At 53.8% G+C, this 19,210-nt stretch overlaps 2 protein-coding genes across 5 annotated transcripts in view; one reads left to right on the plus strand and one right to left on the minus strand.

Moving 5' to 3' along the window:
* The window catches only part of C13H7orf50 (chromosome 13 C7orf50 homolog), a 149,394-nt gene that overhangs the window by 87,931 nt on the left and 42,253 nt on the right, over positions 1–19,210 (minus strand). The window contains exon 1 of one of the 4 annotated variants that reach the window (XM_070231352.1): positions 4,493–4,558. The exons of the other annotated variants lie outside the window; for them this stretch is intronic. The gene's annotated coding sequence lies outside the window, so the exon portion shown is untranslated. Of the gene's footprint in view, positions 1–4,492; positions 4,559–19,210 lie in introns of those variants that run through there. 4 annotated transcript variants of the gene reach the window in all.
* On the plus strand, positions 263–7,279 carry GPER1 (G protein-coupled estrogen receptor 1). Its single transcript, XM_005598564.4, has 2 exons — positions 263–2,765; positions 4,963–7,279. Exon 2 carries the CDS (start codon positions 5,243–5,245, stop codon positions 6,353–6,355), a length of 1,113 nt encoding a protein of 370 aa, XP_005598621.1. The 5' UTR covers positions 263–2,765; positions 4,963–5,242; the 3' UTR covers positions 6,356–7,279.

The raw sequence follows: 19,210 nt of genomic DNA on the forward strand, positions 1-19,210 counted from the left end.
AGAACATTCCGCCCATAAACACACCCCAGGAACTTGATGACCCCTCCCGAGGGCAGAACTCGGTGTGCGCCATCCGCCTGCACTTCTGTGAGCCACACGCACTGCGTTCTGGTTGCCACTGGCACATCACTCTCAAAGAATTAGAGGAAATGTCCGGAAAGCTCCTGGCAACAGCTAAGAGGAGCCCAGCTGTGCAAAAGTCAACACCCAGGAAACCACGGGGACTGCTCCTTTATGGTGTCATAAATACCCCAGGGTGAGTGAGGGCGAGCGTGCATCGAATGCTGGAGGGCGGGCGCGGCATGGTCATCTCTGAACACTTAAACCCGTTTCCCTAATGGAAAACTCGGTAGGAGGGGGCTGCGGGAGACCAGAACCCCGGGCTTCAGTGGGTCCGACCGGGCCAAGTTCCAGCTCTGAGGCCTGGGTGAAACTCTCCGAGCTCGGCCTTCTCATCAGTGAAATGGGACGAGAGCAGCCTCGACCCGCCAGCGTCCCACAGAGGATAACCGGAGACAGTGGATGTGACCACCCGGCACAGGGCCTAGCGTGGAGCAAGCGCTCATTCACGTTTGGATTTTAAAACTGACAGAAGGTCTTCATTCCTTATAGAAGCTTCCACAAGATCCTCTCATCCTCTACCCACAGCAACGTGAACAAGGGCTCAGTGGCTGAAATTCCTAAGATCGGGTCCTGCCCCTTATGCTAACTACACTAACTAGTTGTGCGAGGGTGGACGAACCACTTAACCACCCGGGGCTCTAAAGGGATGGGGGGGCCCCACAGTCCTGCAGCCCCATCAGCTCTGATTCCAAGCCTTAAGCACCAAATCGCCACGCCAGCCACGGGACCAGCTGTCCCAGAGCAAACGCAGCGGAAAATGCCCAGGTGCGGCTGCTGCCCGCTCTTCCTCTCCTCCTGGCGCGAGGCGGAGCCTGCAGGCTGCGGGTTTGTGTGAGCAGGGAGCGGCTATTTTTAAGTGACATGCCTTGGCTATTTCAAGGTTTGGATTTTTATTTTTATTTATTTATTTAACTCCAGAGGAAGCTGTACTTTCTCATGACTCATTTCTTTCAAAATGGTGTCTCAGGCATTTTTAGTACTGAAACCATCTCGACTTTGCCGCTGGCCAAAAATACGTCTAAAATCAAATCGGCCTCGTTTATGTTATCAAGTCATTCAAAATTTTAAGAAGCCAAGATATTAGAATCATGGCTGGATTCTACAGCTGGAAAGAACTCTGAATGTTAGTATTTTTTCCATAAAAAATTTAACACAGTATTCTCGGTTGAAAAGTACGTGTATATTTCCCAAATAATGTATCTGAAAGGTGCTAAATTAGTATCCTTCAGAACGCCTTCAAGCCCGCCCGCATGGGCTCGTCACAGGACAGGAAGCTTGCGGGAAAGCCGAGCTGATCGCGAGCAGCCAGGTGACCGAGGAGCACCCGGTGCCGGACAAGCCCTCGTCCCAGCAGATGCCTGGTTTCAAGCCCGGACCCAGCTTTCTCGTCTGTGAAGAGCGCAGGCCGGCCGCCCTGGTGCCAGTGTGGCAGGAGTCTGCTTTATGCATATTCGCTGGTAAGAAAGATCACTCAGAGTTCAGTCTTAACAGCTTTAGAAAACTAAAAAGGAAAAGAGACACTAAGAGAAAAGTACGCCATCCATTCAACGGTGCCGTTTATGAAAACCCCCCAACCTGGCGAGAGCAGCCAGGCGCCGCAGCCCTGCGCACCTCACACACCTGAACCGCAGCCTGGGCACGTCTCTGGCCCTCACGGGGCGGCTCTGCCAGCCTCTGTCCAAGCTGACGGTGAAACTCCAGCCACCAGCAGGGGGGGCGCTTGGACGGTCGGCACTGGGCACTGGGGAGCACGTTTACCCGGATCGATGGAGCACGGACAGGGCACGGGGCAGGCACAGGCGGAGTGCGGGGCCCTGGGGGAGGAGGGCCCCTTGGCCAGTCACCAGCGCCCGCCAGGCAGGTTCTCCAGAGGATTCAGGGCCAGGAGACAGCAGAGCCGAGACGCTGCTACCACGAGAGCAGAAAAACGACTGATTCTGAATTCACTTGCCCAAAATACCTGCTATTTCTTGGGTTTAAGTTTCTTTCTACAAATGTCTGTGAAATTCCTGGGTTAAATTCCCTCTGTATAATTCACATGCTACTCTCTAAATTTAGGAAATTTAGGGTTTGGTTTTAAACCAGTCAGTTACTGAAACAAGCCAGAATATTTAAGTTTCAACAAATGACAGGTTAGTGTCCAAAAGAGAAACAAGACCTATTTACGATCTCTTCAAACTTCAGAAAAACCTGTATCAGTGAGTGAAGAACAGCAGGTAAACTGGGAGCCTGGATAAAAGCGCTTAGCGGGACTGAGCTCATTGCCGCCGTGTGGGAGAAAAGAGGCCAGCAAAAAAAGGGTTAACACTGGCCTTGTAGGGAGGCCACCCAGCGCAGTCCAGAGCGAATGGGCGGCCCGGGAAGCCTATAAAGCCGGCTGGCTGCTGGGCAACTCGCCCTGGCCGTCTTGTCAGCGACAATGACAGGCACCCTCGCAGGGCAGCCCTGCCAGCCCGGTCTCCGCTTCCACTCCATTCTCCGACGGGTGGAGGTGCAGAATGACCACGGCCCGCAGGAAGGGTCCAGCCGCACCTCCTGCCTTCTGTGAGCACGGTCCTGAGGCCGGCCGAGGAGCCCTCTGAGGGAGAGGAGAGGGGGCTGCCCAGAAGTGACACCCGTGGGGGTGGCCAGCCACGGCACAGGTGAGTCTGTCCTGGGTTCCTGGTTCTGCGTTTGGGTTGGTGTCATGACGGGGCCTGGGCCGAGCAGACCCAGCTCGGCAGTCTCACCAAGGTGCAGCATCTCATGCATAATGTAGGTAAGCATGGCCCTCCGGTGAGGGGGCACGGAGGCACCGAGACTCGAGGCATGCACCGCTCCCCGCGTGAGAAACCCAAACGTTGCTCTGACAATCTCAACGAGGCTACATTAAGGGCGGCTTTGCACAAAGCTTCTTTTTATAGCACACGCGGAAAGCAATATTATCCAGTACCATGTCAGATTGTGTGCAAGCAAGGATCTGTCTCACTCCGAGAAAATGAGATTACGCCGGCACGGCACTACCGTCCCGCATCAATGAAAACACTTGCCCAACCCAGAAAGTAATTGCTGGATTAATATTCCTTTACAGAGATACATGCTTGATAGCTGTTTCTAGAGCTGGACAAGCGGTGGAAATTTGAAACAAAATGATATCAAACTGTTTAATACTCATCTTCATGTTTATAAATTCATGGCCATCTTTCATGAGGATATCGTCAGTGGTAAATTGCATACTAAGGTCCTGTATGTTTTTATTAGACTATTACAAAAATAACAGTGTTTGCCTAGGATCGAAGCGTCCACTGACGCGGGAAGGAGTGAAGGAGCCGTGCTGAAACACCCGTGTGGATTTTAGCAGGCTCAGGGAAGAGAGCAAGAGCACGTCTCAGGCTCCCCGCGTCTTTAAGCTTTCCTCTAACAATGCAGTCTAAAACTTTCCAAAATCTCCACAAAGGGTAAAACAACTAGTCTGAGCAGTTTTTACAAAGAAATTAAATACAGTGGCTTTAAACACTCTGGACAGAATCTGAGAACAGTGACATTTATGTAGTTCAATTGGGATTATCTACTGAAGATGAATAAAGAATGCAAAATAACTAATAAGATCTAATTTGTCAACCCCAGCTAAGCAAAGGGTATTGAATACTTTTAAAATAATAACTGAACCAAGGCCATGATTAATCTTTCTCCTTTTTTTTAAAGCAGTATTTTCAAGCAGTAAGTCAATAAATGCCTGGTTTGGCAACACTTCAAAAATGATTCCTAATGATCTCACAGAGTAAAATGAAGACTCTTAAAAGAAAAGCAATTCAAACCCATTTTACTGTGACAAGCTGACTTACTCCGGGTTTCTCAAGCTCGGCACCACTGACATTGGGGCCGGATCTTTCTCTGGGGTGGGGCCGTCCTGTGCACTGTAGGATGTCCAGCGGCACCCGGGGCTCTATCCACTCGGTGCCAGGAGCACCCCTCCCAAGTTGTGACAACCCAAATGTTGCAGACCCTGTCCAACGTCCGCTGGCCGACTCCACAGAGAACTTGTAGGAGCACGGAGAAATGAGGCAAACGACCAGAAGCCCCCATGGAGCCACACTGACGGGCCACGTTGTAGGTGAACTACCACGTATGCCAACCCTGTCAGAAGCAAAAGTCACTAGATCTTCTTTACTCCGTTTCTAGGTTACCAAGTTTTTGGTTACAAACAGCGTTACAAAAACATATTAGGTTTTACAGTAATTTGTCAAAACATTGAATAAAATTTAAATATTATTTCCTAAAACAATTAACATTTTTATTCTTTACTCACTCTCGCTCATCCTTACTATGAAAAACAGTTTTATTTTTGGCACCCAAACTTAGGATTAGCAAGAAAGTAGATTTCTTTTACCTATTTTATTGTAAGAGAAAAGGTTCTGCTCCAATTTCCACAGTGTTCTGGATCCACTATCTTCCCAAAAAGCTGGGTTTTTCCCTTCCCATCTTATTTCTCTTTCCAACAGCTGCTGAAATAAATTTTATCTCCTCTCCCGACAAATAGTAGTTTTCCTCAGATTTCCATTCCAACATCCACGTCACTTCGTAAGCCTGCTATTCGACTATTCAAAAAAAAAAGGGCATCCACTGTGTATGCGGATGACTCACTGTCCGGTCCCCGACCTAGGAGAGCCCGCGGGAAAGGAAACGGGCACTGGGTGCGCTTAATTCTTCCACTTCAGCTCAGTGACAACCCTCTTTCAAGGCCGACCAAAGCTCGAGGCCTGGCCTTCCCTTCACCCCCTGTGCCCCCCCAACTCTGGGCCACGGGCCCTGAGAAAGCCTTATAGCCGTGAGTAACCCTCTTCTCTCTGCTCCTCCCAGGTGCCCAGGGAGGGAGCAGCAGGTGCGGGGCAGCACAGCGGCCATGCCCACAAGCGAGCGAGGGTGCTCCTCCGCACGCAGACGTTGACCTCATCTGTTTGCTCAACTTTCTGCAAAACAAACCCAACTGTCGCAAGGGCTACTTGTGACGAGCTCTGGTTTTACAAATGTCTGGCTCGCTGCAAAGAGCAGCGCCTTTCTTTCTGAAGATGGATTTATTGTTTAAAACGGATTTCTGTGGGCCTTGGGGCAAATCCTGAAAGTGGCGCGTGGTGGAGACATGGGAGTGACTCCTCCGGCGCCCGTCTTTGGCATGGAGACGTACCCCGGCGTCTACAACAGCGCCTCCCCAGAGCTCAACCTGTCCCACGTGCTGGCCGGCGCGGCCCGGGCGGACCAGACGGGCGCGCTCTCGGAGCACCAGCAGTACGTGATCGGGCTGTTCCTGTCCTGCCTCTACACCATCTTCCTCTTCCCCATCGGCTTCGTGGGGAACATCCTGATCCTGGTGGTGAACATCAGCTTCCGCGAAAAGATGACCATCCCCGACCTGTACTTCATCAACCTGGCGGCGGCAGACCTCATCCTGGTGGCGGACTCGCTGATCGAGGTGTTCAACCTGGACGAGCAGTACTACGACATCACCGCGCTGTGCACCTTCATGTCGCTCTTCCTGCAGATCAACATGTACAGCAGCATCTTCTTCCTCACGTGGATGAGCTTCGACCGCTACATTGCCCTGGCCAGGGCCATGCGCTGCGGCCTCTTCCGCACGAAGCAGCACGCCCGGCTGAGCTGCGGCCTCATCTGGATGGCCTCCGTCTCCGCCACCCTGGTGCCCTTCACCGCCGTGCACCTGCAGCACACCGAGGAGGTCTGCTTCTGCTTCGCAGACGTCAAGGAGATCCAGTGGCTCGAGGTCACCTTGGGGTTCATCATCCCCTTCGCCATCATCGGGCTCTGCTACTCGCTCATCGTCCGGGTTCTCGTCAAGGCTCACCGGCACCGCGGCCTGCGTCCCCGCAGGCAGAAAGCCCTCCGGATGATCTTCGCCGTGGTCCTCGTCTTCTTCATCTGCTGGCTGCCGGAGAACATCTTCATCAGCGTCCACCTGCTGCAGCGCACGCAGCCGGGGGCCGCTCCCTGCACACAGTCTTTCCGCCACGCCTACCCGTTAACGGGCCACATCGTCAACCTCGCGGCCTTCTCCAACAGCTGCCTGAACCCCCTCATCTACAGCTTTCTCGGGGAGACCTTTAGGGACAAACTGAGGCTGTACATTGAGCAGAAAACCAACATGTCGACTCTGAACCGCTTCTGCCACGCGGCCCTCAAAGCGGTCATCCCCGACAGCACGGAGCAGTCGGAGGTGAAGTTCAGCAGTGCGGCGTAGAGACAACTGAGCTGCACCCAGAGACAGCAGAACGTGGTGTCACTCACAGGACGGCCCCGGGGCGAGGTGGGAGACAGCCCGGCCACCTCACGCCCAGAGGTGCATGAGAACAGGCCGTGAACTCACCAGGCCCCAGCCGCGGTCACACGTGGGGCTCTGAGAGACAAGCCCCCTTGATCCTGCATGGTCACACACGGAGCTGGACATCCATCCGCATCACAGCATGGGTCAGGGACCAACGGGAGAGGGCATGGGACCAGTGTGGCACTCTCGCCCCTCCCTGCGCACACCGCATCCACAGCCGCGGACGGTGCTGACGTTGGCCAATGAACGCAAAGAGGAGGGGGCGCTCGGGATGAAATACCTATATATCGGCCATAAATCTGCCACCTTGGGGAAAAATGAAGTGTGGAGTCAGAATACACTCATCTGACCCACACGGGATACTGTGGTGCGTGCTCCACGTCTGTGGCTGATACTTTACTGGTGCAGGTCAACTGGCGCACCAGGAGGTAAAGAGGAAGAGGAGAAGTTTCTCCTGTGCACCCGAGCATCTTCACCTCTCAGGCTGGCCACCTGGCCGCCACCTGGTGAGTGACAGCCTCGCACTGGGGCTGCCTTGGTCACGAGGGCTCTTCTGCAATGGAAGGCCCGCCCGCCACTCTCCTGGACCCCCACCTCATGGTGACAGTCTCTGCATCCACCTTACCGTGGGACGAGCCTGTGAGAGGGAGCTCAGCGGGATGCCACGATGAGACACTGAGACGTGCGTGGTCAAGAGTTGGCCTCTACAAAATGATAGCGGGAACGACGATGACGGCAATGCAACCAGTTCTCAGCAGAACGTGAAAACAGAAAAACTAACGAGGGCTAGGAGTGTCCCGTTGTGTCAATAAAATATAGTCACGTGCTGATTCCTCTAAAGTCTCTAAGTAGCTCCTTAAGGGTGGGGGGTGTGGTAGGGGGCTCTCAGAGCCTCAGTAGCAGAATTGCTTCTCCCTCACAAAGAAAAAATGTCCCCCCAGCATCACAAGGCTCACTCACCACCCAGAGAACTCTGATGAGGCCAGCATCTAAGTGCAGCCGCCTGAACACAGACTGGCATCTCTAGGATGGCTGATACTTCTGCTGCACAACCTCTGGGTACCAAAATAAGTTTCGGTGCAAATGCACCATATACCCTTGCTTTTCTAGAAGGTTCCACGTTGTCAGGATAAGCCATGGTGTCTGCAGTAGCTCAAAGCACTCAGGAGGCACCTGAGCTGGCTGGGGGGCTCCCTGAGTGTGAAGTAGGCAGGAGCCCGATCTGAGTTGGCTCCCACTCCTCCCGCCCCACCCACTCTGCTGAGGGGCCACCTCCCCAGAAGTGCAACCAGGACAGGGCACAGCTGCCCTGGGGGGGCCTGCGAGGGTCTTCACACGGGGAGGGCTTCCCGAGGGAGAAGACGAGGGGGTAATGTTCAGGTCTCAGGGGAACAAGTCGTTGGTAGTCCTACCAGGGGTTGATGGGTGACTCTCCACGGGAGGGAGACCGTGACAGAGGGACATGTGCACGCAGTACACTGGGAGCTTGCGACGTGCCGTCTCCAGTGAGTGGTTCAAGGGTTCAGACTCACTTTCTACGTAAACATCCCAATTCTAGCAACAGGACGACTAGCAGACCCCCACCAGGCTGGTTCCCTGCACTAACACGTCCAGTTACTGGGGAAAATCACGTGGGCGGCTGGACAGGGCTTGCCTGTGGCCCTGTCTCACAGAGCACCTACCCTCCCACTGGGGGGAGGGTGACGCTGACTCAGGCGCCACAGCCCCTTCCTGTGAAGACCCCTTCCCCTGCCTCTCCAGAACCTCCCACATCAGCACGTCTACAAGGGCAGAGCCGCCATCTTGCAACAGGTGCTTTTCCCTCCATCCTCCGAGCCCCTTGGGAGATGGCTCTCCCCTTCCCCAGAGTGCCATTCCAGAGCACAGGGCCCGGTCAGATCAGACGGCCATTCCCCAGCACTGCAGCCTGCAAACCCCGACAGGGAATATTTTAGATGAGTGCTCATTACTAAGTCCCCCTTTGAGCTCAGTGTTGGCAACTCCAAACAGCAGAAGGCAGACCCAGACTGGAGCGCCAGCACCACGATCTGACTACGTGCAAGGGATCCATCAAACGCATTCATCGTTCTCACCCCAGCTAGAAAGTGGCGATGCAGAGACGCTTTAAAAGTACGCAGAGTAGAGACCCAGGATGTTTAACCTTTAGCTTTTATGGGGGCGGGCAGGGTGGGGAGACAGACACTGTATGAGAATAAGGCCTCGTCCCTGATCCTTCCAATAAACGCACGAGGCACATACCGTCCCCATTACTCAGAGAACCTGATGCTGTAAGAGTCTATAGCTGCTCAGAATCTGAAATGGTGATGTGGCCAGGAACCAGCCCGTCTCCAAAGTCCCTGTCCCTTCGTCCACAGCGCTCGGCAGCCCTGGTATCAAACAGGAGAAAGCAAACCACGCAGAAACCACGTGGAGCCAGGGCACACCACCATGTGCGCCAAGAGGTCACTCAAGGTCACGGGCCGGATCTCTTCCCAAAGGAGCATCAGGCAGGACATGGGTGGGTGGGCGGCAGAATGGAGATCCCCCCAAGGATCTGTGGGCGGGACTGCATCTGACCAAACCCCAAAGCCATCGACCCAGGACAGGCACCTCGTACCTCCAAGGCAGCCTCCTGGGCCAGCTGGGACTGTCCCGAGCCCCTCCCCAGGCTACAGGGAAGGAAGCTTCCGCCCAGAGGCCCCAGGTAACCACCTCTGAGACCACACAGCACAAGTCTCCCCCTGGCACGCAGACGCTGGCCCTGTGCTCGTAAGCCCCCCCCCGCTTCTGTGCCTCCTCCCCGGAGGTCTCTGCAGTTGGCACTCGCCCCAGGCACAGGTCAAACAGGGCCGGAAGCCAGCTCCTGCCCCTCACCGCTCGAAGCCCATTTCCTGACCTGTAAATCTGGCTGCAGAACTGCTCCAAGGGTCAGAGCACCCCAGCGGAGCCCGCGGCCGCTAGCAGGGCAAGCGCAAGGCAGAGGTCCTGACGTAACAGAAAGGGATTCTTTCCGAGCCAGAGGTTGACCAGGTGGCCTCGGAAGTCTCTTCTGACCCTGAGACCCTAGAGCTCCCGTCTGGGAGACAGTGCCAAGATCACAAGCCCCACTGGGCTCTGCGACAGCCTACCCGGCCGTCCCAAAGCACGCCCTCGCAGAAGCACCCGTCCGAGAGTGGGGCCTATCTGATGGTTTTGGCAGGAAGACCACAAGATAACATCAGAGCGTCCGACTGCCTGCCTGCCTTCTTCTGGTCACCAGCCCCCTCTGCACCAGTGCCCCGTAAACCCACTGACAGCTCAATGCACAGAGCTGTGAGTACACGAAAGCTGTGTCAGCTCCGAAGAGGACTTCATAACTGTCTGTGAGCCTCATAATTCTCTCTCGATGAGGCGGGTGACTCACCCGCCCCGTCCGGCCCCCGCGGCCCCTCAGTGAGGCGTGGCAGCGTTCGGTCCACAAAAACCTCCTGGTGTACGTTCCTCCCATCTGAGGAGGGAGGGGAGAGAACCGCACACAAACTTCCTCGGGTGGCTGCCTGCTGAGCAGAGGGGGAGAAGAAATCCTGAAGCTGCTTTAAACCTACGGCAAATGAGCACATTAGCAAACGTGTGGATGGTCTAGCAGCCAGAGTTCTCGCAGTGGAAGAGGGAGCTGCAAATACGGCAGGGAGAAGGGCAGGCAGGGAAAGCCCCGTGGGAAAGGGCGGGACTGGAGGTATCCGTGAAACCTAGGATTTCTAAAATAAGAATATGTACAGGCAGGCACACGTGTACACAGATGTGTGTGTCCTGGGTGTGAGCATGGATGAACGGGCACACACAGTGAGTACGCACCTGCACGGAGTGTGTGTAAACAGACACAAACACACACGTGCATATATTCCCCAGCTCTGTCTGCTCTAAGGGGCTAGAAGAGAAGACCTGGGTGGCTGTGGGCCCACCTGGCCCCAGACCTTGCTCTCTAACACCCTTACCCTCAAAAAGGAACCCAGCTCCTTGGAGAAATGGCCAAGTCGGGCCAGGGCAGGAAGGTATGAGATGAGCCTTCGAACATGGTGTCCTGCCAAAAGGTAAGAAAAGCTTCAAGAGAATGACAGGGCCACACCAAAAGGACACAGGGACCCACCTGAAGGGTTCCCACTGGCCAAATCTGGGGCAATTTGAGCCCCAAGATAATTAGGAAGAGTAAATAATTATAAACCATTGAAAAATAAGAATCCATGAGTCCATTCCAATAATAGACAGCTATAAATATAATTTAAATAAAACAGACAACGAAATAAACACAATACAGTAACACACAGGAATGAATGAATGGATGGACAGCTGGATGGTGGATGGTGGATGGTAGATGGATGGATGGATGGATGGTGGATGGATGGGTGGATGGATGGTGGATGGATGGTGGATGGATGGGTGGATGGTGGGTGGATGGATGGATGGATGGTGGATGGTGGATGGTAGATGGATGGATGGGTGGATGGGTGGATGGGTGGTAGATGGATGGATGGATGGGTGGTAGATGGATAGATGGATGGATGGGTGGATGATGGATGGATGGATGGTGGATTGATGGAGGATGGATGAATGGATGGTGGATGGTGGATGGATGGATGATGGATAGATGGATGGTGGATGGATGGTGGATGGATGGTGGATGGGTGAATGGTGGATGGGTGAATGGTAGATGATGGATGGTGGATGGATGGTGAATGGTAGATGGTAGATGGTAGATGGTGGATGATGGATGGTGGATGGTGGATGGATGGTGGATGGTGGATGGTAGATGGTAGATGGTGGATGATGGATGGATGGTGGATGGATGGTGGATGGTGGATGGTGGATGGATGGTGGATGGATGGTAGATGGTAGATGGTGGATGATGGATGGTGGATGGTGGATGGATGATGGATGGTGGATGGTAGATGGTAGATGGTGGATGATGGATGGTGGATGGTGGATGGATGGTGGATGGTGGATGGTGGATGGATGGATGGATGGATGGATGATGGATGGTGGATGGTGGATGGATGGATGGATGATGGATAGATGGTGGGTGGATGGTGGATGGGTGAATGGTGGATGGGTGAATGGTAGATGATGGATGGTGGATGGATGGTGAATGGTAGATGGTAGATGGTAGATGGTGGATGATGGATGGTGGATGGTGGATGGATGGTGGATGGTGGATGGTGGATGGTAGATGGTGGATGATGGATGGTGGATGGTGGATGGATGGTGGATGGTGGATGGTGGATGGATGGATGGATGGATGGATGGATGATGGATGGTGGATGGTGGATGGATGGATGGATGATGGATAGATGGTGGGTGGATGGGTGGGGAGGACTCATGCTTACAGCAAAATGGGGAAGAGTGCAGGAGCGGGGAACGACATTCTGCAACTGTCGCAGGGAAGACGGGCAGGCAGGAGCCCCTAGAGTAGCCCACACCAGGGGACACGACTAGAAGTAGGACGTGCAGAGCCCCTGTGTACCCCCACCTCCCCGACTGCTTTAACACTGGGGGGACAGTAACCACACAGCAGAGACATGGGATAGCACACCCAGGGCGCTTACAAGGAGCCCACTCCAGACGGGGACCCTGAGAAGGGCATGACATCTCCACGTCCTCATCCAGATCACAACTTGAATCTAATCAGGGGAAAGAGCAGAAAATGCAAAACGGGGACAGGCTATTCACCCAAACTGTCAATGTCTTAAAGGCAAAGGAAGGCAGAGGAGAGTTCCAAATTAAGAGGAGTTGAGAGATACAGCAACTAAATGCAGTGCGTGACCCCAGACAGGATGATCTGCCGGGAGGAAAAATGCTGCAAGGTGCCACGGGGTCAACTGACAAAAGCGCAACAGCTGGGAGGCCTGAGGCCTCGTACGACCACTCAGCCCCCGAGACTGAGCACTGTCCTGTGGCTACGTGAAATGAAGCTCTCACTGCACGGAAACACACATCACAGTGTTCACGGGTGGGGCGGCACATGCAGAAAGACAGAGCGTGAGTGCAAGCATGCACACAAACGTCACAGCAACGGGACAAATGTGTGCAATGTCGACTCCATGCCCAGGTATGGACTGGAAAGAACTGGAACAGGTGTTCCAACAAACACTTGCGCACGAACGCTCAACAGCATGATTCACAATAGCCAAGAGGTGGAAGCAACCCACGTGTCCGTCAGCAGATGAATGGATGAGGAAAATGTGGCCCAGCCATAAAGTGGGGCAGTATTTGGCCATAAAATAAAAGAGAATGAAGTGCTGACACATGCTACACGTGGCTGAATCTTGGAAACACGATGCCAACTGAAAGAAGCCGTCACGAAAGGACCACATTGTATGACTCCATTTCTATGAAACGCCCAAGTAGGCAAATCCAGAGAGAGAGAGAGGGCAGCAAGTGGTTGCCAGGGGCTGATGGGAGGGGCCAGTGGGGAGCGACTGCTAGTGGGTACAAAGTCTCTTTAGGGGGTGAAGAAAATATTCTAAAATCAGATAGTAGTGACGGTTACAACTCTGTGAATATAGTAAAAAGCACTGAAGTACATGCTTTAAAAGGGTGACTTGATGATGTAAATTACATCTCAATAAAGCTGTTTTTAAACAAAACAAACAGGCAGGCACAGGGGCATTTTCCCCACAGTCGGCCTTCCTTGCTTGGATGCGTGCTCGTTTCTGCACAACGGTCAACACCTTTGAAGTCGATGCCACGGTCGGACAGTGTTTCTACCTACAGACGGGAGACGATGGCCGGTCACCATGTGAGCTCTTCCTTAGCAGACACAACCACTTCCTGAGGATGGAGAGGCTGAGGCCATCTGGAATCTGGAAGCTATCCTCACACTTCTTGTAAATCTTCCAATTAAAGTTTTCTCTTTTCACTTACTGCCCAGTAACTCAAGTTTTATTTTCTTTTCCATGGTGGGAAACTAATTATCTGGGGAGTCTTTTGAGATGCTTTTAAATTAAAAAGAGAGGAAAGAACTTTAGTAAAAATGAAAGCTGGGTTCACTAAATCATGCTCGGGGATCCTCACAAAGCCACGAAGACCAGTGCCCCCCAAGACCTGTAACAGGGCGCCGAGGAGCTGTCACAGGCTGGCCGGGCATGTCTGGCAGCCGCAGGTCATCACTGCCCACGGCTCCCTTTCCAGGCATCGCCATCTGACGAGAGCAGCAGGAGCCGGCAGAAGGAAGCCAATGCGCTATCATGTGTGTCACTCACTCTGCACTGTGCTGGGTCAGTCCCTGGGGCAACCTGCTCAGAACTCCAGGACACACAGCCTTTGTTCCTCAAGGTCTTCTTACGCTCCTTTTCCACTACTGATTGTGTATTCGTGATAAAGTATCTCCTGGAAAACACGAGAGACGGAAGGCAAAGGAACATGCTGTTGGCCGGTGAGAGCAGCAGGTCCTCTAGGGTCAGAGAAGACGTCTGAACACCCGAGCTTTCCAGCTGCATCGTCGACATCAGTGGTTCTCAACTGAGACTCAGGGAAGAAAAGCTTTCACTTCTTAAACGACGGATCAACTGAGAAATACTCGCTGAGCACCGAGCGGAGGCCATCGCTGAGGCCTGTGTGCAGCGTTAATTAGCACTTTGCCTTCCCGGGTTTGGCAGGCGTGGAGTCAGCTCAGCTCACAGCAGACACAGAGGAGGGGAGGGAGGAGGGAGCGGTGTCACCTGTGAAACACCCACCGCTTCCTGGCCACTCACTCTCCACCCAGTGCGCCCTCGGCCTCCTGTTCAAGGAGCTCTGCTGAGTGCCTTCACCCAGCGCACCCACCGCACGGCCTGCAGCCCCTGCCTGGGCGCTCAGCCTAGGGAGTGGCAGCCCCCCTGGGAGAGGGCCTGGGTGGGAAGATGGGGGCGGCCAGGGAAGTGGGCGGCGCCGGCCATCACGGGCGGCCCTGCAGTGCTCTCCAGGCACCCAGACACACGCAGCACCAGCTTCAAGGAACTCGAGGCCTGGGAGGGCCCCCAAAACGCCCTGGCACTGCAGACAGGCCCTAAGCCGACACACAGCCCGGGGGCAGGCGAGCCTGCACATGCCCAGTTCCGGCCGGCAGAAAAATGCCAGCTGCTCTGAGTTAATCTGATTTTTGCCATTGTCCAGTGGGTGGGGGATCTCGTCTGGGAATGAGGGTTTTAAAAGTCAAAGGAACACAGAACAAAAGTGCACTAAAACTTGACTGCAACTCTAAGCCTTTGCAGCGGGGTGGAACCAACCTAAACTTATCAGAAGAGATCAGCTGTGGGGGCCCGGGAAGGACGCCAGCTGTTCGAGGAAAGCCAGCGCCCCAGTCTCTCCAGGAGGCCGGCTCCGCTGCACCCGAGCATCACTGATGGCAGGGCTCTCAAGAGGGGACGAGCACAGTGGAGTGCAGAACGTTTACAACGAGTTCCTGCTCCTTCTCTCCCCTCCTCCCCTGCGGGACGGCGGCTAGCACACAGCACACGCTGACGCGCCCCTGCCTCCAGGTCCCCTCTGGAGTCGTCCTCCCCACTGCCACCTGAGCTGCGGAAGGAGAGGGCGGGGCCGCAGCCTCATCGGTTCCCACAGTGCTCGTCACACGGACACAGGACGAAGGAAGCCCGTGTGGCTCCTTCTCGAAGCTTCGGTCTCCTCCTGAGCTGTCACCTGGAATTCAGGTGAGCCCCCAACCCTCAGGAGGCTCAGGCTCTTCCAGGGAGGTCACCATAAACTCAGAGCAGACAAGAAAGCAGGTGGCCGTCACTCCCCTGAGACCAGCCTGCTCAGAACATTCCGTCTTCAGCAAACAATACAGCATTTCTCTTTGCTGACTCAAAAATGTAAATTGTCCGGAAATGAAGGAAACCACAGCAGGCCTCATCCTTTCACTTCCCAGGGCCGCCAGCCACTGCTGGCTGAGGCGGCTCCTCTGCGGCGTTAGAAGCAGACGGCTCTTGTCCTTGAAGTCACACTACAGAACTCTCGCCCAGAGGGCCACAGCACACTCCCTGCGCCCGAAGATCCAACGCTCACAATCCATTAGAAAGTCCACTGATGTCACTTCAAATTCCGATCAACCCCCCACCCCGGCCCCCGACAGCACAGCACCGGAAACTGCCCGATCAGGCAGCGTGTGAACCATGTGAAAGGACGGGGGACTCCCAGACAGATTTCTGGAAGAAAGCTTGAAACGGGCAGTCAGAGACTGAGTGCCCAGGCCACCAACGGTCCTGAGGGCATCTGTCCACACCACGCTCCCCACAGGGAGCCAAGGCCCAGGAGAGCTGCACGCGGGCTGCCACCTGATGTGCAGGCGACCCGAGCCCCCGTCAGCTCACCCCACCCTCCAAGCACACGCACACACACAGGCACGCACACATGTGTACCCACACAGATTTACAGGAGACTAGAAGAGATGCCCTAGGTGCTGAGGAACAAAAGGCTGCTTTGTGACAGGGGAACAAAAAGAAGCCAGTCTGAGGGGTCGTGGGGCACTCACGAGCCTGGGGGCCAGGACCCAAGCCTCAGGTGAGACTCGACGTGGTCCTCATTCACTGCACCCTGGACACCCGGCAGGAGCCTCCAGAGGCTTCCCGCACAGGACACAGCCGCCCCAGGCCTCAGACGCACCCATTCATGTCTCACAAGCAGTGACCAGGAAGAGTCGTGGTAGCCCGGGGAGCGGGGGAGCGGCAGCTACGTAAATGCAACAGTGGGCGTGGGAGACGCACAGTTCAACCACAGCGGCTTCACGCTGGATGGAAAACGCAGCTCTTAATACGACTGCGCTCGTCATATTTCAGGAAACAAAGGTCGAACCTGAGACTATGTGCAGGGAACACAGAATTATAAAAAGAAACCTGGAGGAGACCAAATCCTCAGAAAGCATGAACTTCCACGACACACAAGTCACATGACACAGATAACTCGAATAGCACTATAAAATCAAGGAAATCGAATTCGCAACTTAGAAACTCCCGAAAACTAAATCTCCAGGCCCAGAGGGCTTCACTGGCAAATTCTACCAAACATTTAAAGAATTAACACCAAATGCCCTGATTCAAAACCAGACACAGACAGTACAGAAAAGAGAAAACTACAGGCTAGTATCCCTCATGAATCTAGATGCAAAACTCCTCAACAAAATACTGGCAAATAGACTTCAGCACCATATAAAAGTGATTATATACCGTGACCATGCAGGGCTCCTCCAGGGGCGCCAGGCTGGTCAATATTCAGGTATCAGTCAACGTAACGCATCATATTTAACAGGCCAAAGAAGAAAGATCACATGACCAGAACACCTGATACAGAAAAGCACTTGACAAGATTCGACATCCGCTCACGACCGAAACTCTTAGAAAACTAGCAATAGAGGAGTTTCCTCAACTTGATAAAGACCATCTACTGAGTGTGGAAGAAAGGAAGAAGAGGCAAGTGGGAAGTGTGCACGTGAGCTCTGGTATCGACGTGAACTCAGGAGGAGCCACTGGAGAGTCCCGAGCAGGACGGCCGAGGCGTGCGGCACGACTCCCGTCTGAGAATCCTGACTGTCCGCAGGGCCCTGAGCACAACCCGAGGGAGGCGGAGGCAGAGACTGGAGCAGAGGCACGGCGGTGAGGGGGCGGGAGGCCTGGACCAGGACGGGAGCAACTCGAGCCGCGGGAAGCAGTCGGACTCTGGGTGTATTCTGAAGTCAACAGGATTCCCTGATGGATTGGACATGGGATGTGAGAGAAAGAGGGGAGTCAAGAAAAAACACCAGGATAAAAGGACAAATCCTGTGTGACTCACTCACACAAGGCCCCTGGAGGAGGCAAATCCATGGAGACAGGAAGTAGATGGTGGGCACCAGGGCCCGGGGAGGGGATGGGAGTCAGTGTTTAATGGGGACAGAGTTTCCGTTTGGGAAGATGAAGACGTTCCGGAGATGGATGGTGGCGATGGTTGCACAACACTGTGAGTGTGCTCAATGCTGCGGAAAGGGACACTTAAAAATGGCTAAAATGGCTAATTTTATGTCATGTGTATTTTACCACAATAAACTAAAAAAGAATAAACACAAGGGTTTTGCCTGAGCAAGTGAAGCAGTGGTGTTCGACTTCTCCTCAGGGGCGAACAAGGACGTGGATTTTGGACAATGAGGTTCTGAGTCCCCTCACTGTGAGACACTCAATGGTTGCTGAGGATCAAACAGATCTTAGGTCTGGAGTGTGGCTGAAGGGTCAGTGCTGGAGCTATGAATTTTGGAGTGGTCGGGAGCGGCCTTGAATGCCAAGATACTCAGGAGGCGACCAAGCATGAGTACAGAGCGAGGACAATCGAGAACAAGCCCTGGGCGCACAGAGGCGTGTACGTGAATTTATCAAAAGGCTTCCGTCTGACCTTAAGATCTTTGCCTTTTATTCTATGTCACTTCACGTCACAAAATACATAAACATCAAAAGATTAAAAGCCCACAATGAGATGCTACTCAGACTCACAAGATGATTAGAAAGCCTGAGAAGACCAAGTGTTGTCAAGAGAGAGGCGTGTGGGCTGCCGGCGGGACGGGAGCCGCTAGGACCACCTCTGAGGAAACAGTGGGTGGTGGCGGGCGGCTTCTACCAGGCCCCGATGCTGCTGCCTCCTGACAGTCACACGCTTGCTGTGGGCTGAACCTAGCCACCAGCCTCCAACCCACAGAAGGCAGCAAGCGATGCGAAATCACCTCCGAGATCAGGTTATAAAAGATCACGACTTCCGATCTTTTGTGCTCTCTCTCTCCCCCTCTCTATGATGGAGCCAGATGCCACACCATGAGCTCCCTGAGGAGGCCCACGTGGCAAAGAACTAAGGGCAGCCTTTGGCCAACAGCCAGCAAGGAACGGAGGCCCCCAGTCTCACAGCCAGGGAGGCACCGAATCCCCCCGATGACCACCGAGGCAGGCTGGAAGCAGACCGTTCCCCGGCCAAGCCTTCAGGTGAGACTGCAGCCCGGCCGAGACCTTGACTGCAGCCTGTGAGCCAGAACACCCGGCTCGGCCCCCCTGTTTCCTGACCCACACAAACGTGGTTATTTTAAGCCACTAAATTTTGCGGTAATTTGTTACACAGCAATAGAGAACTAACACAGCAGGTTTACCCAGTAGAGAGGAAGATTCCCAATAAGGCCCTGCAATTCCACCCCAGGTATAAACCCCAGGGGAACGTGTGCAGACGGGCAGGATACGTACAAGAGCAGTCATCGCCGTGTTGTTTATAATCTCCCCAAACTGGAAACAACTCAAATGACCGTCACTAGAACAACGGATAAACTATGGTAAATTCATACACCAATAAAAATTAACAATCTCGAGCCACACACAACAGCATGGACAATGCTTACAAGTAAAGTTTAGCCCAAGAAGCAAAACACGCATACACACAAAAAATACGCAGAATACAATTCCATCCGTGTAAAGTGCAAACACAAGCAAAACCAAACTGTGTGACGTAGGGACACAGCCATGGGAAATACAACTCTGCAGAAAAGCGGAGAGATGAGGACAGAGAGCCAGCAGAGGTGTCTTTCTTGACCCGGGTGTGGTTTCCTTTAAGTTGTACGCACTTTTCTGTTCGCATATTTCACAATAAATAGGGGCCAGGAGAAAAAGGAAGGAAAGAAGTCCTTAGACTATGCCACAGACGTGCCTGTCTGCAGCCATAATTAAAATTCTCCCACTTAAATCACGGCTGCTAAGCCTAGAACTCTAGGCTCAAACCAGAATTTAACACCAAAGGTCAGTATTGCCCGATGAAATGGTC

Source organism: Equus caballus, chromosome 13 (assembly GCF_041296265.1).
Source record: "Equus caballus isolate H_3958 breed thoroughbred chromosome 13, TB-T2T, whole genome shotgun sequence".
NCBI lineage: Eukaryota > Metazoa > Chordata > Mammalia > Perissodactyla > Equidae > Equus > Equus caballus.